This window comes from Triticum urartu, chromosome 4A, assembly GCF_056163025.1.
Source record: "Triticum urartu cultivar PI428250 chromosome 4A, HENAU_Tu73, whole genome shotgun sequence".
Lineage (NCBI taxonomy): Eukaryota > Viridiplantae > Streptophyta > Magnoliopsida > Poales > Poaceae > Triticum > Triticum urartu.
Window position 1 is genome coordinate 585,889,776 of NC_141876.1, and position 26,840 is coordinate 585,916,615.

Genomic DNA, 26,840 nt, shown 5'->3' on the forward strand with positions numbered 1-26,840 from the left:
TTTCTCTTATGTTGGCTTCTAATCCTTGTTGCATATATTTCTATGAACATGGTTCCATTAATATTTCATAGGCTATTTTTGCACATAAAAATATATAAGTACTACTTAATTTCTTAACCTTTCCCAAGAAACAAACTTCAATTTTATGCAAATTGGTACTTAAACCAGAAAATATAAATATAATAAAAATATATGTTTTGTAGTATTAGCAACATCAGCCTCAAACAAGAAAATATTCTACACAATGTAACATAACTAAGCCTCCTTTAACTGAGTTCAACACTATTCTAATTTAGGCATTGATATGTGCCCTCTTAAGTAGAATTGAACTGAATAGGTAAGAGGGTACCACCCGGGTTGCCTCACCTTTTTGTCCTAAAGTATGGTCTTGGTTATCCATTTACCATATAAATTGCACTAACATTGGTAACTCTTACTTTTATCCGTGTTATATATTATCAAGAAAACCTTCTATCTGTGGAAACCCTTAAGAAGGTTACAATTTGTTTTATCATATCTCTTTTCAAAATCAAACTTAAACATTGTAGATGATGTATTAGCCATATGTATCTCACTATAAAGAATTACTTCATCTACGAAAAATCTACCTCTAATAAATGCAATCTCGACTGGTACGGTGATATGACCTACCAGTTATTTTGAAGGACTTTTCTATTCACTGCCTTAGTAAAAATTTTGAGCAATACATTAGTCAAAAATATAGGCCATATACACCTAGAGGATTTGTACTTCAACTCTTTTAGGCAACAAGGTTAAAATGGCATAGTTAATCCTAGCAAGGTTAAACCATTATATGAACACAAGGTACATTATCCCAAGTACATTATCACAAGGTGCATTGTTGAAATTATTGAAAAGAAATGACACATATACATATTGTAGTACTCTCATTCGTGTGCGTAGGGGAAAAACAACAAATTTAGAGTATAAAAGTTGTTGTTTCTTCACTCATTGTATTTTTTTTGAAGAATAAAGCCTAGCATATTTTTTCATGAAATATTGTATATACATATTACAATACCCTATACATGATATATTCTCCCTCCTCTCCTAAACTTGTACTAAAAACATGTTTTTTGATATTTTTTCTAAACTAAAGGGTCCAATATGCTCAAGAGCATTAATACCATTCCATCTATATCCCCTTGTATTATAAGGCCTCGTTTGATTTACAGGATTGGTGAAGTGTGGGAATAGGAAAACTAGAGGATTAGGAGGCCCTGTCCAGTGAAATCCCACGGATAGCAAAACAGAGGAATTCTCACGCAACTGCTATTTTATTGTAGTATATAGGAAAACCACAAGAACTCATGCGTGCGGGTTTTCTTCCTTCCAGGATTTCCATGAAGTCCAACCTCATTTGTTTTCCTGTGAAACTGAAATATGGATTTCCTGTAGGATCGGTTCCAGTGGAACACAATCCTATAAATCAAACGACATTGCATGCCAATTTCTAGAGGATCTAAATCCTACAAAAATCCTATGCAAATCTTGCAAATCAAACGAGGCACAATTTGTGTCTCCTCTTTCTACGCCATTAATAAGATGCCATTGAATGCTCATCTACCAAATTCTTATATTTAGACCTTTGTACCAATTTATTTTATCTTCCTTCAAGATTATATGTAATCTATTGTCTAAATCCATTTCAATAAAATGTGAAGTTAAACTATTAACCCCCATGTCTCTTTTATGAATTTCTTATGTAAGCATCTTTCTATACCTCACACTTTCACTTCCTATATTGTAATTCCACCCTGTTAAAGCTATCATAACATCTCTTACTACTTCGCGAAGATTAATCAAAATAATGTCTGTGCCAAGCTTAACATCAATTTAGTGAGCTCTTCCCTTATAAATGAACAAAATTCAAATCTAAATAGACTAGTTATCCTATTTTTTCCGTGCACATGTTCAAAATCAAAGATATATGATCTGAAAACACCATAGGAAGGGGCCTGCCAAGAACTAAAGGAAACAACCCTTCCCATTATGTACTAATTAACCAGGATCATATGCAACTTTGCAGAAGTGGGGTTTTTATGATTATTCAAAAAAGTGATAAACTCACCATTAAAACTTAATAGAGCACCATCGTATAAACCCTTGCTAGAGAGAGAAAAACCATGTACAGTTATATCTGCCATACACACCAATAATAAGTTTGGTAATATAATATCCTTTTTAGTTTCCTTAGACTCCACAAGCTTTAATTTATAATTTTGTATACTTTCAGAAATGAAGGTTCTCTTTTCAGCACTTTTAGTTTAACCAGATTCCAGAAGCTGTAATTTAGAATCATGTATACTTTCAGAAATGAGGATTCTCTTTTCATGGTTTTAACTCATGATCCAAGGGCATGATGTTTAGTTTCTCCTGACTAGTGGTAAACACTTTTCTTGATTTGCTTGATCTGGTGATTGGTTTTTCTAAATTATACTATCGTTGAGATGGGGAATTCTAAGTGGGAGAGGAATCAGGGATAGGAGTGTGGGATTTTACCCATAGAACCTTCTAATATTTTTGTTGGGTCTATTGGAATAGATTTGTTTTATCCTGGAGGCCCTATGGAATGGAAAAGGGAAACACATAAAGAGAATACGTCATATGCTGCCTTTGGCCATTTTGATGTGTTGGTCCCCTCCCTAGGATAGGAGGTTGTGGATACTTGGGATCTATTGTTAGGGTTCTTCCTTCCACCACAAACTGAAGAGCAAGCTATGGCAACATCTTATGGAGGTCGTGGGGGCATGATAGATTAAATAGAGCGGGACAAACAACAATTTTCACTACAAGAGAATACTAACTCCGTTCAGCTTTATTAGGCCCCATTGTATTTTGGGTCCAACTTTGACCATTTATTTTACAAAAAAATATATAAAGTATATGTTGCACAAAATATATTGTTGGATTTTTATTTAAAAGAGGTTTTCAATGCATAATTTTTGTGACATATAGTTCACATTTTATTAGTTAAATTCATGGTTAAACTTTGGCACAAAAAAAGGGGCCTAATAACCCAGATGGAGGGAGTAAATCAGAGATATCCCGGCAATAGGGGACAAATTAGGCTAGAGGAGGTAAATGGATTTGAGGCCAATAATAACAAGAACACTAAGGAACAAAATAGGTATAGATATGGGCCGACAAACAACATGGGGCTACAAGATTTGACTCACTAGAACTGCAATTGAGGTAGGAATCAGTCAAAAGATCAGGTTAATTAGGCCAAGGAAGTTGTTCAGGATGCTGATAGTTCTAATTTTTCTTTGGGAGACTCCTCTAGTCTTTCACAACAACATAATTAGGTGATCCACAGGCAAACATGATTTAGAAAGGTAACCCCTAAGTTATTTCAGTAGCAGTACTTGATACGAGCTTTAATTTATCAACTTGCATAGAGTAGTCAATAGTTGACCCATAGTGTACTATGTATCTTGCTATACGTTGACATCCAACTTAGAATGTTGCTAGTGCTTTCAAGAAAGGTAGTAGTAGTTTCTATGTAAAGTGGCCCATCTCTTTCTAGGGGTGTTGGGGTGCTACTAGATAAATTCATAATTAAAATGGATAGAACAGGGCTCCACTAATATTGGAACATTTGTTAGGAAGCCCTAAAGTAAGTGTAAGGATATTAGATTTAACACAAAAGGATGTAGGCTTGGACACTATGTGATATGTAGAATGGGGCCACACTTAACTGATGATTGTTCTTGGCTAAAGCAGATGAAGCCAGTTGCTAAGTATGTTGGATACACCTCAAGAACTGGAATGTTTACTAGTGCAAAACTCCAACAAGTACTTCCTCCGCTCCTAAATATAAGTCTTTTTAGTGAGTTTAATAAGAACTACATGTTTAGAGTGTATATTCTGTTGGGGAACGTTGCAGAAAACAAAAATTTTCCTACTCGTTTCACCAAGATCCATCTAGGAGTTCAACTAGCAACGAGCCATCGGATGCATCTACATACCTTTGTAGATCGCGTGCGGAAGCGTTCAAAGAACGGTGATGATGTAGTCGTACACGACGTGATCCAAATCACCGATGACCAAGCGCTGAACGGACGGCACCTCCGCGTTCAACACACGTACGGGACAGGAGACATCTCCTCCTTCTTGATCCAGCAAGGGGGAAGGAGAGGTTGACGAAGATCCAGCAGCACGACGGCGTGGTGGTGGATGCAGGGCGTCACAATAGCAGGGCTTCGCCTATACTACAAGAGAGAGACGTAACGGGGAGAGAGGGAGGCGCCAGGGGCTGGGGTATGAAGTCCCTCCTCTCCCCCACTATATATAGGGGTGCTAGGGGGGGCGCCGGCTCTAGTAGATGGAATCTACTAGGGGGGGCGGCGGCCTAGGGTGGGGGGCTTGCCCCCCAAGCAAGGGGGCGCCCCCCTTAGGGTTTCCCCTCAACCCTAGCCGCATGGGCCCTAGGGGGTGGCGCCCCAGCCCACTATGGGCTGGGTTCCCTCCCACTTCAGCCCATGGGGCCCTCCGGGATAGGTGGCCCCACCCGGTGGACCCCCGGGACCCTTCCGGTGGTCCCGGTACAATACCGGTGACCCTGAAACTTGTCCCGATGGCCGAAACAGCACTTCCTATATATAATTCTTTACCTCCGGACCATTCCGGAACTCCTCGTGATGTCCGGGATCTCATCCGGGACTCCGAACAACATTCGGGTTACTGCATATACATATCTTCACAACCCTAGCGTCACCGAACCTTAAGTGTGTAGACCCTACGGGTTCGGGAGACAAGGAGACATGACCGAGACGACTCTCCGGTCAATAACCAACAGCGGGATCTGGATACCCATGTTGGCTCCCACATGCTCCACGATGATCTCATCGGATGAACCACGATGTCGAGGATTCAATCAACCCCGTACGCAATTCCCTTTGTCAATCGATATGTTACTTGCCCGAGATTCGATCGTCGGTATCCCAATACCTCGTTCAATCTCGTTACCGGCAAGTCACTTTACTCGTACCGTAATGCATGATCCCGTGACCAGACACTTGGTCACTTTGAGCTCATTATGATGATGCATTACCGAGTGGGCCCAGTGATACCTCTCCATCATACGGAGTGACAAATCCCAGTCTTGATCCATGTCAACCCAACAGACACTTTCAGAGATACCCGTAGTCTACCTTTATAGTCACCCAGTTACGTTGTGACGTTTGGTATACCCAAAGCACTCCTACGGTATCCGGGAGTTACATGATCTCATGGTCTAAGGAAAAGATACTTGACATTGGAAAACTCTAGCAAACGAACTATACGATCTTGTGCTATGTTTAGGATTGGGTCTTGTCCATCACATCATTCTCCTAATGATGTGATCTCGTTATCAATGACATCCAATGTCCATAGTCAGGAAACCATGACTATCTGTTGATCAACGAGCTAGTCAACTAGAGGCTTACTAGGGACATGTTGGTGTCTGTTATTCACACATGTATTACGATTTCCGGATAACACAATTATAGCATGAATAAAGACAATTATCATGAACAAGGAAATATAATAATAATGCTTTTATTATTGCCTCTAGGGCATATTTCCAACAGTCTCCCACTTGCATTAGAGTCAATAATCTAGTTACATCGTGATGAATCGAACACCCATGGAATTCTGGTGTTGATCATGTTTTGCCCTAGGGAGAGGTTTAGTCAACGGATGTGCTACATTCAGGTCCGTGTGCACTTTACAAATCTCTATGTCTCCATCTTGAACATTTTCACGAATGGAGTTGAAGCGACGCTTGATGTGCCTTGTCTTCTTGTGAAACCTGGGCTCCTTGGCAAGAGCAATAGCTCCAGTGTTGTCACAGAAGAGCTTGATCGGCCCCGACGCATTGGGTATGACGCCTAGGTCGGTGATGAACTCCTTCACCCATATTGCTTCATGTGCTGCCTCCGAGGCTGCCATGTACTCCGCTTCACATGTAGATCCCGCCACGACGCTCTGCTTGCAACTGCACCAGCTTACTGCCCCACCATTCAAAATATACACGTATCCGGTCTGTGACTTAGAGTCATCCAGATCTGTGTCGAAGCTAGCATCGACGTAACCCTTTACGACGAGCTCTTCGTCACCTCCATAAACGAGAAACATTTCCTTAGTCCTTTTCAGGTACTTCAGGATATTCTTGACCGCTGTCCAGTGTTCCTTGCCGGGATTACTTTGGTACCTTCCTACCAAACTTACGGCAAGGTTTACATCAGGTCTGGTACACAGCATGGCATACATAATAGAACCTATGGCTGATGCATAGGGGATGACGCTCATCTCTTCTATATCTTCTGCCGTGGTCGGACATTGAGCTGAGCTCAATTTCATACCTTGTAACACAGGCAAGAACCCCTTCTTAGATTGATCCATATTGAACTTCTTCAATATCTTATCAAGGTATGTGCTTTGTGAAAGACCTATGAGGCGTCTCGATCTATCTCTATAGATTTTGATGCCTAATATATAAGCAGCTTCTCCAAGGTCCTTCGTTGAAAAACTTTTATTCAAGTAGGCCTTAATGCTGTCCAAGAGTTCTATATCATTTCCCATCAAAAGTATGTCATCTACATATAATATGAGAAATGCTACAGAGCTCCCACTCACTTTCTTGTAAACGCAGGCTTCTCCATAAGTCTGCGTAAACCCAAACGCTTTGATCATCTCATCAAAGCGAATGTTCCAACTCCGAGATGCTTGCACCAGCCCATAAATCGAGCGTTGGAGCTTGCATACCTTGTCAGCATTCTTAGGATCGACAAAACCTTCCAGCTGCATCATATACAATTCTTCCTTAAGGAAACCATTAAGGAATGCCGTTTTGACGTCCATTTGCCATATCTCATAATCGTAGAATGCGGCAATTGCTAACATGATTCGGACGGACTTTAGCTTCGCTACTGGTGAGAAAGTCTCATCATAGTCAACCCCTTGAACTTGTCGATAACCCTTAGCGACAAGCCGAGCTTTATAGATGGTCACATTACCATCCGCGTCTGTCTTCTTCTTAAAGATCCATTTATTTTCTATGGCTCGCCGTTCAACGGGCAAGTCAGTCAAAGTCCATACTTCGTTTTCATACATGGATCCTATCTCGGATTTCATGGCTTCTAGCCATTTGTCGGAATCCGGGCCCGCCATCGCTTCTTCATAGTTTGAAGGTCCACCGTTGTCTAACAACATGATTTCCAAGACAGGGTTGCCGTACCACTCTGGTGCGGAACGTGTCCTTGTGGACCTTCGAATTTCAGTAGGAGCTTGATCAGAAGTATCTTGATCATTAACTTCCTCTCTAGTCGGTGCAGGCACCTCAGGAACATTTTCTTGAGTTGTGCCAGTTTCCGGTTCAAGAGGTAATACTTCATCAAGCTCTACTTTCCTCCCACTTACTTCTTTCGAGAGAAACTCTTTCTCTAGAAAGGACCCATTCTTGGCAACAAAGATCTTGCCTTCGGATCTGAGGTAGAAGGTGTACCTAATAGTTTCTTTTGGGTATCCTATGAAGACGCATTTTTCCGACTTGGGTTCGAGCTTTTCAGGTTGAAGTTTCTTGACATAAGCATCGCATCCCCAAACTTTTAGAAACGACAGCTTAGGTTTCTTCCCAAACCATAATTCATACGGTGTCGTCTCAACGGATTTCGACGGAGCCCTATTTAAAGTGAATGCGGCAGTCTCTAAAACATAGCCCCAAAAAGATAGCGGTAAATCAGTAAGAGACATCATAGACTGCACCATATCCAATAGAGTGCGATTACGACGTTCGGACACACCGTTACGCTGAGGTGTTCCAGGCGGCGTGAGTTGTGAAACTATTCCACATTTTCTTAAGTGTGTGCCAAACTTGTGACTCAAGTATTCTCCTCCTCGATCTGATCGTAGGAACTTGATTTTCCTGTCACGTTGATTCTCAACCTCACTCTGAAATTCCTTGAACTTTTCAAAGTTTCAGACTTGTGTTTCATTAAGTAGACATACCCATATCTACTCAAGTCATCAGTGAGGGTGAGAACATAACGATAGCCACCGTGAGCCTCAACACTCATTGGACCGCACACATCAGTATGTATGATTTCCAATAAGTTGGTTGCTCGCTCCATTGTTCCTGAGAACGGAGTCTTGGTCATTTTACCCATGAGGCATGGTTCGCACGTGTCAAATGATTCACAATCAAGAGACTCTAAAAGTCCATCTGCATGGAGCTTCTTCATGCGTTTGACACCTATGTGACCAAGGCGGCAGTGCCACAAGTATGTGGGACTATCATTATCAACCTTACATCTTTTGGTACTCACACTATGAATATGTGTAGCAATACGCTCGAGATTCATTAAGAATAAACCATTTACCATAGGAGCATGACCATAAAACATATCTCTCATATAAATGGAACAACCATTATTCTCAGATTTAAATGAGTAGCCATCTCGAATTAAACGAGATCCCGATACAATGTTCATGCTCAAAGCTGGCACTAAATAACAATTATTGAGGTTTAAAACTAATCCCGTAGGTAAATGTAGAGGCAGCGTGCCGACGGCGATCACATCGACCTTGGAACCATTCCCGACGCGCATCGTCACCTCGTCCTTCGCCAGTCTCCGTTTATTCCGCAGCTCCTGTTGTGAGTTACAAATATGAGCAACGGCACCGGTATCAAATACCCAGGAGTCACTACGAGTACTGGTAAGGTACACATCAATTACATGTATATCAAATATACCTTTTGTTTTGCCAGCCTTCTTGTCTGCTAAGTATTTAGGACAGTTCCGCTTCCAGTGACCGCTTCCCTTGAAATAAAAGCACTCAGTCTCGGGCTTGGGTCCATTCTTTGGCTTCTTCCCGGCAGCTTGCTTGCCGGGCGCGGCAACCTCCTTGCCGTCCTTCTTGAAGTTCTTTTTACCCTTGCCTTTCTTGAACTTAGTGGTTTTATTGACCATCAACACTTGATGTTCCTTCTTGACTTCTACCATCGCTGATTTCAGCATTGAGAACAACTCAGGAATGGTCTTTTGCATCCCCTGCATGTTGAAGTTCATCACAAAGCTCTTGTAGCTTGGTGGAAGCGACTGGAGGATTCTGTCAATGACCGCATCATCCGGGAGATTAACTCCCAGCTGAGACAAGCGGTTATGTAACCCAGACATAGTGAGTATGTGCTCACTGACAGAACTATTTTCCTCCATCTTACAACTGAAGAACTTATCGGAGACTTCATATCTCTCGATCCGGGCATGAGCTTGAAAAACCATTTTCAGCTCTTCGAACATCTCGTATGCTCCATGTCTCTCAAAACGTTTTTGGAGCCCCGGCTCTAAGCTGTAGAGCATGCCGCACTGAACGAGGGAGTAGTCGTCAACACGTGTCTGCCAAGCGTTCATAACGTCTTGGTCCTGTGGGACGGGAGCTTCACCTAGCGGTGCTTGCAGGACATAATCTTTCTTGGCAGCTATGAGGATGATCCTCAGGTTCCGGACCCAGTCCGTATAGTTGCTGCCATCGTATTTCAGCTTGGTTTTCTCTAGGAACGCGTTGAAGTTGAGGACTACGTTGGCCATTTGATCTACAAGACATATTGCAAAGATTTTAGACTAAGTTCATGATAATTAAGTTCATCTAATCAAATTAATGAACTCCCACTTAGATTAGACATCCCTCTAGTCATCTAAGTATTACATGATCCGAGTTAACTAGACCGTGTCCGATCATCACGTGAGACGGACTAGTCAACGTCGGTGAACATCTTCATGTTGATCGTATCTTCTATACGACTCATGCTCGACCTTTCGGTCTTCTGTGTTCCGAGGCCATGTCTGTACATGCTAGGCTCGTCAAGTTAACCCTAAGTGTTTTGCATGTGTAAAACTGTCTTACACCCGTTGTATGTGAACGTAAGGATCTATCACACCCGATCATCACGGCGTGCTTCAAAACGACGAACTTTAGCAACGGTGCACAGTTAGGGGAGAACACTTCTTGAAATTGTTATGAGGGATCATCTTATTTACTACCGTCGTTCTAAGTAAACAAGATGCAAAACATGATAAACATCACATGCAATCAAATAATAAACTTGACATGATATGGCCAATATCACATAGCTTCTTTGATCTCCATCTTGGGGCTCCATGATCATCTTGTCACCGGCTTGACACCATGATCTCCATCATCATGATCTCCATCATCGTGTCTCCATGAAGTTGCTCGCCAACTATTACTTCTACTACTATGGCTAACGCGTTTAGCAATAAAGTAAAGTAATTTACATGGCGTTTCTCAATGACACGCAGGTCATATAAAAGAATAAAGACAACTCCTATGGCTCCTGCCGGTTTTCATACTCATCGACATTCAAGTCGTGATTCCTATTACAATAACATGAACATCTCATACATCACATATAGATCATTCATCATTCATCACAACTTTGGCCATATCATATCACAAACCACTTGCTGCAAAAACAAGTTAGACGTCCTCTAATTGTTGTTGCAAGTTTTACGTGGCTGAATTAGGGTTCTAGCAAGAACGTCTTCTTACCTACGTTAAAGCCACAACGTGATTTGTCAACTTCTATTTACCCTTCATAAGGACCCTGTTCATCGAATCCGCTCCAACTAAAGTGGGAGAGACAGACACCCGCCAGCCACCTTATGCAACTAGTGCATGTTAGTCGGTGAAACCGGTCTCACGTAAGCGTACGTGTAAGGTTGGTCCGGGCCGCTTCATCCCACAATACTGCTGAAGCAAGATAAGACTAGTAGCGGCAAGAAAGTTGACAAATCTACGCCCACAACAAATTGTGTTCTACTCGCGCAAGAAGAACTACGCATAGACCTAGCTCTGATACCACTGTTGGGGAACGTTGCAGAAAACAAAAAATTTCCTACTCGTTTCACCAAGATCCATCTAGGAGTTCAACTAGCAACGAGCCATCGGATGCATCTACATACCTTTGTAGATCGCGTGCGGAAGCGTTCAAAGAACGGTGATGATGTAGTCGTACACGACGTGATCCAAATCACCGATGACCAAGCGCCGAACAGACGGCACCTCCGCGTTCAACACACGTACGGGACGGGAGACGTCTCCTCCTTCTTGATCCAGCAAGGGGGAAGGAGAGGTTGACGAAGATCCAGCAGCACGATGGCGTGGTGGTGGATGCAGGGCGTCACAGTAGCAGGGCTTCGCCTATACTACGAGAGAGAGACGTAACGGGGAGAGAGGGAGGCGCCAGGGGCTGGGGTATGAAGTCCCTCCTCTCCCCCACTATATATAGGGGTGCTAGGGGGGGCGGCGGCCTAGGGTGGGGGGCTTGCCCCCCAAGCAAGGGGGCGCCCCCCTTAGGGTTTCCCCTCAACCCTAGCCGCATGGGCCCTAGGGGGGTGGCGCCCCAGCCCACTATGGGCTGGGTTCCCTCCCACTTCAGCCCATGGGGCCCTCCGGGATAGGTGGCCCCACCCGGTGGACCCCCGGGACCCTTCCGGTGGTCCCGGTACAATACCGGTGACCCCGAAACTTGTCCCGACGGCCGAAACAGCACTTCCTATATATAATTCTTTACCTCCGGACCATTCCGAAACTCCTCGTGACGTCCGGGATCTCATCCGGGACTCCGAACAACATTCGGGTTACTGCATATACATATCTTCACAACCCTAGCGTCACCGAACCTTAAGTGTGTAGACCCTACGGGTTCGGGAGACAAGCAGACATGACCGAGACGACTCTCCGGTCAATAACCAACAGCGGGATCTGGATACCCATGTTGGCTCCCACATGCTCCACGATGATCTCATCGGATGAACCACGATGTCGAGGATTCAATCAACCCCGTACGCAATTCCCTTTGTCAATCGATATGTTACTTGCCCGAGATTCGATCGTCGGTATCCCAATACCTCGTTCAATCTCGTTACCGGCAAGTCACTTTACTTGTACCGTAATGCATGATCCCGTGACCAGACACTTGGTCACTTTGAGCTCATTATGATGATGCATTACCGAGTGGGCCCAGTGATACCTCTCCGTCATACGGAGTGACAAATCCCAGTCTTGATCCATGTCAACCCAACAGACACTTTCGGAGATACCCGTAGTCTACCTTTATAGTCACCCAGTTACGTTGTGACGTTTGGTATACCCAAAGCACTCCTACGGTATCCGGGAGTTACACGATCTCATGGTCTAAGGAAAGATACTTGACATTGGAAAACTCTAGCAAACGAACTATACGATCTTGTGCTATGCTTAGGATTGGGTCTTGTCCATCACATCATTCTCCTAATGATGTGATCTCGTTATCAATGACATCCAATGTCCATAGTCAGGAAACCATGACTATCTGTTGATCAACGAGCTAGTCAACTAGAGGCTTACTAGGGACATGTTGGTGTCTGTTATTCACACATGTATTACAATTTCCGGATAACACAATTATAGCATGAATAAAGACAATTATCATGAACAAGGAAATATAATAATAATGCTTTTATTATTGCCTCTAGGGCATATTTCCAACATATTCACTCATTTTGCTCCGTATGTAGTCCCAGTTGGAATCTCTAAAAAGACTTATATTGAGGAATGGAGGGAGTATATGCTATTGAGCATGCAAATCGAATGGCTATTGTGAAGATTCATTATAGATAAATGAAACTCAATAAAATGTCAGAGATGTCATTGTTGCAAAAGTTGTGACTGAAACTGGTTAAGAGAATGTTCTGAATAAAAGACACAAGGCACATGAAGGTGAAAAAGTGTGATAGCGTGGTGGTTGGTTTTCATTATGAAAGTTAAGATGATGAAAGATGACATGCCTAGGGATAATTCTTTGAGAACCTGGAAGAGAAAAGATTAGAAGATCTAGAGACAGAAAAGGAAATACTGGAATTGGATGTCCAAATATAAAACAATTTTTATAGCTACCCGCTTGTCAATATCGTGAGGAGGTAAGCCAATCACATATTATTTCTGTGTGCATATTTAACCATTTTATTCAAATTAATAATCCACATTCAGGGTAAAGAGGACTAGGGAGAGGGGGCCTTGTTTGACTCCTTTATGACCTTCAAAACATGCACGAGTTGTTGTATTCAACTTAACACTCACAGTGCCATTATGATGTATGTTTTCTATCCAACTACACCATGCATGACTTAAACCTAAATTTTCAAGACATTACATAAGGAAGTCTGAATTCACCTTGTTGTATGCTTTTTCATAATCAATTGAGCACGATACCCACTCACTTCTTAAATTGGCCCACTATAATTTCTAAAGCCTTAGTGATCCACTTATATAAAATTTTAAGCAGACATATAGGTCAAAATTGCTAAATTTTATTACCCCAACCACTTTAGGAAGTAAAGTTACAATACCACAGTAGTTTTCTGGCATGAAAGGCATTAAATGCCTTCATAATATCATTATTCACAATATACCAACATCATTTAAATAACTCTGTAGGTATGTTGTCAAGTCCAAAATATCTATTACTGTCCATCGAAAAAATGCCTCTTCAACCTCATCATCAATAAAAGGCCGAGTTAAAGATTAATTGTCTAAATAAGAAAGTTTTGCATTTTAATTCCAAGTATCAGGATGCAGATAAAATATCTTAGCAAGGTCAAGAAGTATGAGCTAGGAGATTAGCCCCATCTACGGTAAGGCAATGAATTAGTAAAAAAACTTTTAGAAATTTTATGAATATATGAGGTATTTTGATCACTTTTCAGTAGCCACCTCTCATCAGATTGCAGCAACCAATAGAATTCCTCATTAACAAGAATTCCATTCAAATCAACACAAATACTGGTTCTTCTATAGTGCAACTCGGTTCAAAAGGTATGATTTCCTCCAACTCCTTGATAGCAAAAATTTGAGTTTTTTTTTCTATTTTTGGAATGTCCCAAAGAATTGGAGCCCCAACCCTTGAAAAATATTTTACAACTTTTGAGTTTCATGTTAAGAATATCAATATGGTTGTATCTAACAAGTTTATTCCAAATTTGTTCTACAGGGGGAAGAAATGCTTCATTCATAACCCAGGCTTATCTCAAAACAAAATTATCTATTTTTAGGGGGATTCACATTCACATCACCTCTTGAAATAAAAAGGGGGATTATAATCACAAACATCTCTCGCCAACTTCCTGACAATTACTAAGCGGGACACATTTCTTCCCAATGACTAGACATCAAAAATATATTTAGGTTTTCGAGGGTAAGATGAGACTGTTTGTTGCACTAGGCATATTTACCACCACTATTGTGTATCTCTCAACATTATTTGTTCGACTTCTAGTCATAGGTCATGACACTACCACATTAACTTTTAAAAAAATGTCGGACTTAACTAGAGTGAAATTATCATTATCAACATCTTTATCAAAACACAAGATCATATGAATAGAGGTTCCTCATTTTCATTAGTAAGAACCCCCAAGTGGGTTGTTGTCAGCCAGGTTAGCGCTAGATTTCTCTGTTTCTCCAATAATATGCACACATGAAAAGTTGTTCTCACGGAAGCTCTAAGCATCATACAAAACCTTCTAAATTCCTCTACCTAGTTGTTCCGGCAACTTTGTCCTCCATTTTCTCCAGATTATTCTGCACATTCCTTATGAATGAACACAATTCAAATCTAAACAGATTAGTTATCTTAGATTTTTCCAAGCTCATGTCCAAAATCAAATATATATGATCTGATAAACACCCTAGGAAGGGGTCTTACAAGAATTAAAGGAAACTGCCCTTCACATTATGTAGTAGCCGGTATCGTATATATACAACTTTGCAAACATGGATTTTTTTGTGATAATTTGAAAACTAATAAACTCACCATTAAAACTTAACAAGGCCCCACTATATAAACCCTTGCCAGAGAGAAAAAAGCATGTACAGTTAGATCTGCTACATGCATCAATAAGAAGTTTGGTAATAGGATATCCTTTTTAGTTTCCTGAGACTCCACAAACTTTAATTTGTAATCGTATATTTTCAGGAATGAAGTTTCTCTTTCCAGGGTTCCACTTTTAGTTTTGTTGGATTAAACCAGCTGTAAATTATAATCGTGTATAATTTTAGAAATGAGGATTCTCTTTACATGGTCAACACTCTCTAGTTTTGACTCCTAATCAAAAGCCATACTGTTTGGTTTCTTCTTACTAGCAGTAAACACACTTCACACCATAATAGTATGTACGGTGTCCAAATATTTACCTTAATATCTCTTAATCAAGCTAATACTTTATCAGCACTACCAACTAAAGTATGATTGCTAAAATTTGGAGCAGTAGGTAAAACACACGGGAAAGTAGACTGACCGGGCACACCCACCAAATTCTTCCAGTTGCCTCTATTAATGGATTTTCTGTTACCTTTTTTATGAAGATTCCAATCATTCTCACTCCCTCACATAGATATATATCCTCCATTTTTTCATTTGTGGATAGCTGAAATATTTTCTTGGTAGTCTGACCAACTTGATCTTTTATCCTGCACTCTGATGGTCTGCATAACATAAGACTCTGATCGATATTATTCAGATGATATGTGATATCATGCACGTACACATGATTATCATTGCAAGTTTACAAAGTAACGGTAATGAATCATGAGGAGCTAAGGAATTCATTGTTTATCTCTCGTTGAGTTTCTTCACTTGTGCCTACAAAAAACTGTTTGTACCCCAAGCAATATGGTGGTGTAATTGAGAAAATTATAGCAATTTACTATAATAAAGAGTAAAAAAATTAAGATTAATCTCAAGAGCACAAAACTGATGAAGTTGATGTTGAGTTGAATGGGTCCCCTCTAATCAAAAGTGAAATTAAATGGGAAATGGTCTATAATTGTCTTTATTCCTTTATGGGATTCGTCTAATCCTAAGAAAGATATGCACTAATTTCTTAGTAACACATCAGTGAGAACTAGTATTGCCCCACCTAACATTTTCACTTACGTATGATAGTAGTTCAGGGTTTCTCTATGATGCAGAAAAGGAGAATTGGTCACCATGATCTTCATGTCAAGAGTGTAATAAGGTGCAAGGTAGCTTATGCCATCAGTGTGCCTCATACCATGTATCCCCATGACATTGACATCATTCGTGTCGCCTTAAGGAAAAATCATATGCAGTCAACATTAGCACAACATCATGAAGAACATCACCATATGCATATAACACATCTTGAATAAATTACTACATTTTAGTAATCATTTATCTAGAGTATCTACATAGCCTAACAAACAATATGGATTCTACTCAAGCATCAAGATATAAGGCATAAACGAGATAATCAAATAGAACAAGGGTGAATGCTTCTAATAATCCACACACAAACCCACAACAGATTGACAACAAAATGGAAAAGTTCGGATATTACAAAGAGATGGAATGGAGAGCAATGTTGGATGTGACTATGGAGGTAGGGATGATGGATATCTTCGTGCCTAATCTCCTCTCTTAAATTATTGGTGGAGATGACTGATCCCTTGACTAGATTGGGTAGGGCGTGTTTGTTCAGCCAATCCCATGAGGGTAGAGACATGGTGCGTATGATTCTACATGGCGGCTAGGGCTTTGATACTGGAATAGCCTTCCACATACCTTAATTTGTAAACTCCCGGATCAAATCGTTTGGCTGCAATAGAATTGACGGTTGGAATTGAATTGACGTTTCCACCCAAATCCCTCCCCCCTCAGCCATACTATACCAAAATCACCTCCCCTTCCCCGTCATTTATTTGGAATTTTCTGCAGATCTCCTCCTCATCCCCGAGACCACTCTCCCTTCCCGATCCCGCTCCCCCACCTTACCTCGTCAATCCATGGTGCTCCGATTCCCCGTATCTAGAGAGCCCTACCCATCTCCTATTCCTCCTGTCCTCTCTCTTATTCGTCCCCTCCCCCTCCCCTTCACCATGACCCCCTATTGCTCCGCCCCAACCCTCTATTCTCCGTGACTCTATCTTTCCGCCGATGAGCGCCACCGTCCGCCTAACCTCATTGCCTTAGTAAGTATCCTCCTCCACCTCTTCTCTCTTCCACCCTCCCATAAGCACTTTTATTTTTCTTGAACCCTAACCCTAAATTCCCCAATTCAGCAGGTTTCACCCGAACTCATCGAAGGCCAGGACCAACCGCCAAGACCCATTCTCCTCTTCATTTCCACTGCATGCCAGATCTCATACCCCTTTTCTGTGGGCCAACATGGTGAGCCCTTTCTCCACTTCCTACATTATCCCCTCCGCATCTCACACGTTTTCCTCCCTTCCTTCCTATGGACTAGCAAATATATTACCTGAATAAGTTTGTTTTCAAAAAAATCGTCAGGTACGCCCCTGGATTAATTACTGAAGAGTTGGAAGTGTGAGATAGATGTGTTGCTTGAAGTTGTAGTTGAGGTGGTCTAGAAGCCATCCTGCTGCTCATGGGCTTCATGTGTCTTGCCATGGTTGAGGGTTTTAGGGTTCAGGGTTGCCATTTGGTGCTCTCACCCCGCTGTCATTTCAATGGATTTGCTTTAGCAGATAAATTTGCATGCTGGATGGTTCATAATGTTGGCCCATGACATTGAATGCTTAAATTGGAATCAACTAGCAAGTGTCAGTCACATATAATGTTTTGTTATATAACAAGTTACCCTGCCAACACATCGACGAATTGAGAGTTGAAAAGCGATGTATCCTGAGCATTACATAGTATTATTTCTTTGCACAACCTATTCTCCATATATTTTTCATTTTGACTACCAACTTTCATAGTAGTAGATTTATTTTTAGGTAAGTGATTTTAATCACGAACATGGTGGTGTTGTTTTCTCGTGGAAAGTTATCAATCTGAATATTGATATATGTGGAATTGGTCATGTTAAAGAGGCTTATGTTCTCTTACTTTTCCTTCCAAATTTAGGGTGATGGGTGTTTTAGTGATGTAAGCAAACAAATGGATAGTCATATAGCCTTCTGCTAATTTAATTTATTTTTCCTCCTTTATTTTTTGAATCCATCCTAATATAGATGTCAAACTTGCACATTAGCACATTGCATCATGATGAGAGGAGGAAGAAAAGAAAGCAGACAATAACTAGATTTTTGTGTCAGTGTCACGATGGTTCAACACACGTATTGTCAGGGGAGGATGAGAGAGCTTGATGATTTCAGAGAGGATGAGGCATATATTAGGATTAGAAAATAGATTCTTAAATCAATTTATCAAGGTTCTGATAAGTATTGTGATGATATTTTGTGCCTAACTAAATGGTCCTTTATGGTCCTATTCACTATCTTGTGTGAAAGATCTGGTTGAGGGACACACTTTATGTGTTAGTGAAAGAATTAGTCACAGTGTTCCTGGTTGTGTTAAGCCATGGGATGAAATATGAGTTAATTGAAAGCACGTATTGATGGGCACTTGAGACAATCAGCATACTTTAGTGCGATCTTAAGAGCTATCCTTTCCTTGTCTCATGAGTTTATAAAGATGCTGAGTCCTTTAGCTGAGCAACCAAAGGACAATAGATGGGCTAGGAGCTTTAGATGGCACACGTGTTGAGGTCTATGTTTCCGCTCTGAAGCAAGGTAGATACACTAATAGGAAGCAAGATGTGACCACTAATGTGCTTGGTGTTTGTGACTGGAATATGAACTTTTTGTATGTCTTAGTTGGATGGGAAGGTTCTGGATCAGATTCATGAGTGTTGTGAGATGCAATGTCAAAACAATATGCTTTGGTAGTACCACATGGAAATTTCTCTGCCTTGGTATGATAGAACAACTAAGTTATGATATTTCAAAGGAAATATACTATCTAATAATTATTATTTTTGCAAACATTAGGAAAATACTACCTTGTAGATATTGTGTACACTAATGGTCCAGGCTTCTTTGCTCTATAGCGGTATGTCTGGTACCATTTAAAAGAATGGCTGGTGAATGGAAATAACTTGCACACTCCAATAGAGTAATATAATATGCAACATGCATCAGCTAAGAATATGACAGAGAGAACTTTTGGTCTACTCAAGTTGATATGTGGGCTATTTTGAGGACTAGTTCATTTTTTTGCATACAAAATGAGGTATCACATAATATATTGCAAAACCAAGAAGCCATTTATTTTTTTCTTTTTTATTAATATGCCAATAATACCATCTCACATATATGTGTCATTAGTGCTTGTTGCATATTGCATAACTTCCTAAGAGATAGGATGAGAGAGCTGCATGATATATAATGCTAATTGACGTGGATAATGAGATGCATGATGCTGCCATCGAACATCCAGAAGAACCAAACATGATAACAGATGTTCAATCAACAACCAAGCATGATTATATATGTTCAATCAGCAACGGTGTGGAACAACAAGCAACATAACTTAGCTAATAATATGTGGGCATATTACCAACCGAGCTATTCGGGAGCCAATCATTGAATTCATTTGTATGTTCATATTTTCCATATATCTATTTTTGAGTCTCTCTCTCTCTCAGGCAATGTTGAATGTGTCCGCGGAGCATTACAACAAAGGGGATCATGCTCAAAATGGGTGAAAACCACATGCTTACACTGTAGTTGTCAAGAATGTTCATGAGAAGCATAGTGTGGATATCATAGAGGATAATGTCATGTCAAGGTGCAACACAAGTGATAGACACTATGTCATTGTCAGCAAGATGTTGTCAATGAGTGGTTTTGGGTGGGATTAGGACCCATAACAAGCTTGTGGTTGATAGTGAGGATGTGTGGAGCAACTATTCTATACTTCTTGAGCCTTAATAGATGTGTTTAAGTTTATGAATGATGAGTTTCCTAAGTATGTTTACATACATAAACACTATTTTTAGTCTTTCTCGAGCAAGTAAGGTACTGTAGTGTAGTGACCAAGGAAAACATAGAAAATGAATAGTGTTGAGTATATAGAACCAAGTTTTGCTGTGCCATATAACAAAGGAAAACATAGGTAATTTATGATTGTGTAGTGATTTAATTGATTCCTTGCTTTCTAGACACTGTTTTTTAGTCTTTCTTGACCAAGTAAGCTACTTCCAACATTTATTGTTTACCACCTATGTTTCACTTTTTTGTCTGATACTATTTATCTTCTATTTTGCAGGCAAACAAAAATGTTGCTTAGTATAGGCACAAGGTTATCAAGTCCTAGGGATTCAATCATGCATGTCTTCTCGAAGGACCATGCCACAGGAACAGGAGCTAGAAAAGCTGCTGAAAGTGTAGCCAAAATGGTTGCAGAGAATGCCAACAACATAAAAAATGAGCCTACTACAACTTCTTCAACTAAAACCGGTGAGAAAAAGAAATGGAGAGGATATCAATCAGATGACTCAATTGCATCTATGCTTGGTGAAAACCTGGGTAACTTCACTAGCGACTACAAAGCTAATATTGCTCTGGTTGCTCTTCTCGAGAAACCCTCCTCTCCTGAAGATATACTTGTCATGCTCAATGCAGTTGCGAGGCTAGATAATGATGGTTTTTAGCAACTTACGATATACTCATGGTGGATGACCGCAAGTTCAAGGCTCTTAAGGTGCAGCCAAAAGAATGAAGAAGAAATGAATCCTCAAGCAAACTAACCAATGAGGGTGATGGGGACTAATAGAAATCAGCAAGGTATGTTGTTAAATCCCTCTCTTTTTAGTTATAGTTGTTGCTTACTCTCCGTAGTATTTTCCTGATAGTGCTTTCTTTAACTTTCTAGTATTCCTTCCTAGTGTATTTCATCAAACTTGGTGTTGTTCTTTGATAGTGTTTTCCTAAAATAACACAACCTGCTACTATTCCTTGAGATGCCTCATGGTGGTTCTGATGCATGGTAGTACTTGCTTGGTGGTTCTGATGGATGCCCTCCTTTCTCTACATTTTATTTTTATTTGAGCAATGATAGTAGTAGTACAAGAAGAGACAATAATAAGTTCCAAGAAATTCTCCGGTCTGACGCGCCCTTACCTCCACATGCAAATACTGTTGTAACTATCACCACCAGTGTTGCCCGCGACTGATCAGCCAAGTAGCCACAAAAGTAACACTAGTGTTAGTAGCTACAAATTATGTGTTCTTCATCCAACGCTGTATTTTGTCATGTGGTTTGGTCTCAACCATTGTTTCTTGTATTTTGCATGTTGATATACCAGCAAGACAACATAATGCATTATCGAGTTACTTTTTGCAATGTGACTGTTGGCCATTGTTGTTGTGTTATGTGGCAGTGGCTTCTTCCAATGTTCACTAGAGGGCCCTCATACCATGTGCTACTACCTCTAAGTCTGAACAAATCAGTGTATGTTCAGTACATTTTTTCCTTTCTGGTTATCTTCAATAACCTGCCAATTTCTTATCATTATGTTTGCTCATTCCTTGTTATTTTACTTTTGTTTTTACTTGAGGCATTGGTTGTACCATGTTGATGTGTTTGCACTTGTAGAGCATTGTCAAAATGTTGATCATGTCAAAACATGATGTGTGTTTCATGCCTGAATAATATAACTTATTATTATTTCTTTTATATGAAGTTGGGTGGGTTATTAATTTGTAGTAACAACCTTGCAGATGTGAACAAATATTTAAAGTAAGTGATTAACAATCTTGTAGATTATAATACACATTTTTGCAATAACATAACTGGATCACACATGAAGCATGACTAATTTGTACTACTACGTAGTAATAGAGTCAATCAATAGTAACTTGAATGTACAGATGTCTCTTTCGATTTACAAGTTCCCTATCTGCATAATAGTAGGTTCTAATTTTTTCATGACATGCCATTCTCTAATGCCAATTCATGCAAACTATTAAAATGATACATTTGTGATTCTTTGTCATTCTCTATTGTTGAAACCTGAGATTGGTACCAACCTAAATGAGTTACATTTCTTGATGAGCAATATATTACATTTTTCTTTGATGGGAATGCATTACCTGCTTGATACGTACACTCCGAAAGATATAATATTGTCGATCAATTTTCTTGATGAGAAATATATTCATTTTTTATGAGCATGCATTACCTTTCATTTATGTCTAACTAATGCCTCATTGTTAGATTTGCTAGTTCAGTTGGTGACAAGACAAGGATAAGAAAGTGCGCAGTAGTGATTCTTTCTGAGCTAGAAAATGACATGTTGACGATCTATGACATCATGTTACGATCTCTTTAAGCCTTGCATGATGGAATGAAAAAGAAATGGGTCCTAGAGTCAAGCTATATGACCTTACTTGGATGCAAAAATTCAGTTTTTATTGTCATAATGCACTTGTGATTATAAGGTCTATTATTTTGTCAGCCGAACCTTGCTTAATGCAAACCGCTTGTGCCAAACTACATTTTGTGCTTTTATGGAGATGGACATGTCAGTTGCAATAGAATTTAAATATGTGGATTTGTGCTTTATGGAGCTGCTTCTTATATGAAATATTGCGTGCCGCAACTTGTTTCATGTTTCCCATGAATGTTAAATTTTTGGAAAGATGATGTTTGTGTGTTATGAAGTTCATTTTTGAAGCCAGACTATGTGTGGGTTTATCAGTTCTTGCCAAAATGGCAGCCAAGCAGGATATGATATAGTCATTTCAATCAAGAGTCCTCGTGGCAGCCAAACATGATTTTTGCAACTGGATTTCCATTCCAACCAAAAGAAATCCTCATGGAGATTATATTTCATTTCATTTATATCAAATGAAATGAAATGAGGGGTGCCAAACGAGCTGTTAATGAAATTCGGGTGAAAATCACCTCTTTCGCGAAAAGAAAAGCACTTTTGCTTTAGAGAAATACACTAAATGAGTTATTGATGGTGACTAGGATTGCGACAGTCGGTGGACAACGCGGTGTCGTTCAGTGCAGGGGGTAGTAGAGGTCGGCATATGCAGATGCTACGTATTATCTATGTTCCAAATTACTTGTCTTAATACGGGTCTAAATACATTCGTATTGAGACAAATCTAAAAAAACAAGTAATTCGGGACGGAAGGAGTAGATGTAGTCTCGTGAGGACCGTTGATGGATCGTAATGCCAGCCCCAGGCAGTCTGGACGTGATCGTCTGCGGGCCGCCGCCTACGCGCTGCCTTCAGCACAACGACCGCGGTGAGGATGCGCTGTTGCAGCAGCACAATGCCTGCGTCGCCACTTATTAACAAGAATATTACGGATGCTTCGTCGCCAGGCATCTCGTCGCGTACCCTGATTCTGATTTTGGATACGGTTTTTTCAGTCAGAACAGAGGAGACGGGGAAGAGAAGGTGTGGGTGTGGGCCATCAAACAACCAATCACAGCCGCTAAGCCTGCTGGAGCACGGATGTGAGCAGGCCCTGTCCGCCACTCTCAGCAAAGTCGCTGCCGTCACGGACAAGTGGGGCCTCGTCCACCTCACACTGGTCTTCGCTTGTCCTGCCTTCGTCTCAGTTAGTCCTGCCTCTTGCCCAAATCCCAAACCCTACCTTGCCAGCGCCACCATCCAGATCCCGAGAGCTCCCCTCTTTCTCCGTCCCTCCGGCGCCAGCCATGCGGATCCGCAGGGCCGCCTCCCTCCTGCTCGGCGTCGCCCCCTCCGCCTCCTCCTCCTCCCAGCCGCCCCGACGCAATCTGCCCCCGCTCCCGCCAGCCGACGCCGGCGGCCCGCCGCCCTGCGTGACGAACATGGCGGTAGCGGACCTGATGGACCAACTCGGCGTCCAAGATCCCTTGGTAATTTTCCTCCCCCCGCCCCCACGGTGCATGCTCGTAGCTTGCCGTATCCTGCTCCTGCACCGATTGCACATTTCCGCGCCGCCGGCCGCCGGCCGCTGCACAGCAGCGTGTGGATCCGCCTCCATCGCTGGATCTCCTCTGCCGAGGTTGCCCATCGGGCCGCTGGTACTCGCGCGCGGGTCTGGCTCGTCCGCGCAGACACGTCCCAGCTAGGGTTTCCATCCCTCCACGCTTCGCGCGCTTGCTTGTGTCTGGACGGAATCATGTCCATGTGATGTTTGCTTGCTTGTTTCTGGAGGCAGTCGTGTTGTCCCTCGCGGTAATCTGTGGCCAGTCTGCTAGGGTTGGAAGCGATGCGAGCAGTACCTACGCGCTTACACCCTATTTCACTTACATGTACCTGTGTAGGTCGAAATGCATGTATTTTATGATTACTATTTTTTGCATACCATCCTCACAAAGGATCAGGTTCCAAAATCAAATGATAATGAAACTAAAACAAGGTGTAGCAGCATGAGCATCCAGGTGCAGGAGTTTATCTGCCGCACAATGCTAACAGCAAAGATTAAAACAACATTAACAAAAGTTTTGACCTAACCACAGGGCACCTAAGCCTACATTTCAGACAAACATCCACAAACCCTTTGCCTGCTCTCATGTACTTCCTTCACAGCAGTTCCGCAGAACTAAACATCACTTTTCGTTATTGCATATTTATCTTCTTAAACAGGGGTTCATTTTCGGAATTTTCATTTTCAACTTTTTCAGGATGACAAGCACTTCAAGGAGACTTACTTCTGGGATGGCCGTCCTAGCCTTCGCAGACACCACCCGTGGGGATCTAGGTGCCATTTCCCAGCCACCACCCGTGCCAACTCCATTGAGGAAAATGAGGAGATGGCCGTTGACATGCTCGATAGCGTCATCTTGGAACCATGTATCGTGGAGAAGAACTGTGAGAAAAACAAGAGCACCACAACGAAGGGCGAGGAAGAGAAGAACAAGACCAAGTTCAAGACAAAGGGGAAGAGGAAGGAGAAGGTGGAGGCAAATGAGAGTGACGATGCCGGAGGAGGATGGCCGTGCAAGAAGAACGAGAGCGAAAGGTGGTTCTGCGGGAGGCCTGCGAGCCAGCCCAACTCGTACTGCTCGCACCACTCCGATCAAAAGCCTCATGCCATCTCGAAGCCACCTCAGAGGAAGAGGATCGTCGCCAACCGGGGCTTGGACTTAGGGTTCTGCTACTACGGCGGGTTTGGCCCATCAAGCAGCACCAAGAGGCACCATGGATCAAGCAGCGTGCAAGAACCTGTTGAACAGAAAGAGCATACACCACTAGATCACATTGATTTAAATGCAAGTCTAGCTGGAGCTGATGATATAGAACATCAAGGCGCGTCGGCGTCAGAATGCTTCGATGAGCCTAGGCACGACGACTGCACCGACGTCATTATCGATGGTTGGTATGTGGAAATCAGCGGTGATGACGCACCTGACTACAACAGTGAAACCGTTAAGGTGAGCAAGACCCCGTCAAAGAAGATGGGGAAGAAGCCTGTGAAAGCCCGGTCGCTCAAGTCACTAATGTGATACGAGCACGACCTTAGTCAGCTCTCTGTGGCCCGTGTAAAGAGAAATTTGGTACGTGCCTGCCTCGGCTTAAGTACCAAGTGTATTGTTTACTAGTTTTCTGCTCGAATACCATACAATAGAGTAGAAACTATCTGGTTATTTTGTTGTACTGTTTTTTAACTGTGGTATTGTGGTGCTAGCTTTCGTACTCTTTATTGAAAGAATTCCATATAGTCCTATATAAATTCTACATATGGTGTTTGGTCGTCGTGATGGGCAAGATGCAATCATTTTTACTGGGGGTCGATTATTTATCCATTTGTTGTGTTAGGTTTATGGAGGTGCGTAGGCTGGGCATTCGTTTCCTGAAAACCGATGACCGAGCCCGTACCAAACCGAAATGATCAAATTTTGGGTATTTCAATTTTGGGTCGTCGGGTTGGTCTCGCTTCATGTGTTGTTCGGTCTTTGGGTGGTAGTTCATTTTTTAATCAGAAAAAATCGAAGTTCCGTAAGGTTGGTCATAATTGGAGTAACTTAACCAGTAACATAACATCCCCAAGACAAGTTCACTAATGTGGCAGATAGTTAATGAGGAGACAGGTTTTTGAGCTAACATAATATGTTACCATCACATAGCACTTTCTGAGACAAAATGAGTCTACGAACTAATATATTCAACCACCTATGACACTATCCCTATGATACCTCTCACTATAAGAGAAACTCCAACGCTATAACCCATTTCATCTGCGCGTGTCTGTTTGGGTCCGTGCGAACAAAAAGCATTGCCCAACGTGTAGACCCATTCCTATATTATGTCTGCTTTGTGTCCGCTCGGGCCCATTCCAGTCTCAAATTTGGGATGCATTTGGGGTCCGAGGCGGACACAGAACAGAGGTTTTCTATGTCAGTCTCGTCCGCCTATGTCTGGGCCTGGCCCATCTGTCAGCCACCCACCTCTCTCTCCTTTATTTTATTCACTGGCCCACAACCACCAACCCCCACTTCTCTCCTTCTCCTGCCAACGAAGGATCTGCCACCGGTCACCTACCTCCGACAATTCCAGCAAGATGCCGCCGCCTACCAAGGTTGTCGGCGTGCCCAAGGTCTACCAGGACGACGAGCCGCTCCTGGTGCCCCAGGCCGTCGTGGCTTCAGCGCTTGCGAGACGGGCTTCGGCGCTCGCAGAAGCACGGCATGCTACAAGGTCACCCTGGTGGATCCAGAGCGGTGGCGGCTGAGGGAGTCCTGGACTAAGGGGTCCTCGGGCGTCCAGCCTGTTATCTATAGGCCGGACTGATGGGCTGTGAAGATATGAAGACCGAAGACTGTACCCGTGTCCGGATGGGACTCTCCTTGGCGTGGAAGGCAAGCTTGGCGAACAACTATGAAGATTCCATCTTGTGTAACCGACTCTATGTAACCCTAGATCCCCCGGTGTCTATATAAACCAGAGGGTGTAGTCCGAACATGATATACTCAATACCTTAGTCATACAGGCTAGACT

General features: G+C 41.9%; 1 protein-coding gene across 1 annotated transcript; it reads left to right on the top strand.

The window, feature by feature from the left end:
* The first annotated feature begins 23,417 nt into the window (after nt 1-23,417).
* Nucleotides 23,418-25,547, top strand: LOC147976862 (uncharacterized). Its single transcript, XM_087519871.1, has 2 exons — nt 23,418-23,755; nt 24,527-25,547. The coding sequence occupies exons 1-2, from the start codon at nt 23,573-23,575 to the stop codon at nt 25,346-25,348; spliced, it is 1,005 nt and encodes a 334-aa protein (XP_087375997.1). The 5' UTR covers nt 23,418-23,572; the 3' UTR covers nt 25,349-25,547.
* The last annotated feature ends 1,293 nt before the right edge of the window (nt 25,548-26,840 follow it).

What these genes read in the sequence shown, in the direction of transcription:
- LOC147976862 (XM_087519871.1), top strand. Translation starts at nt 23,573, where the DNA reads ATGCGGATCCGCAGGGCCGCCTCCCTCCTGCTCGGCGTCGCCCCCTCC. An exon ending in TCGGCGTCCAAGATCCCTTG is followed by an intron (nt 23,756 to 24,526) that starts GTAATTTTCCTC and finishes CAACTTTTTCAG; the next exon opens with GATGACAAGCACTTCAAGGA.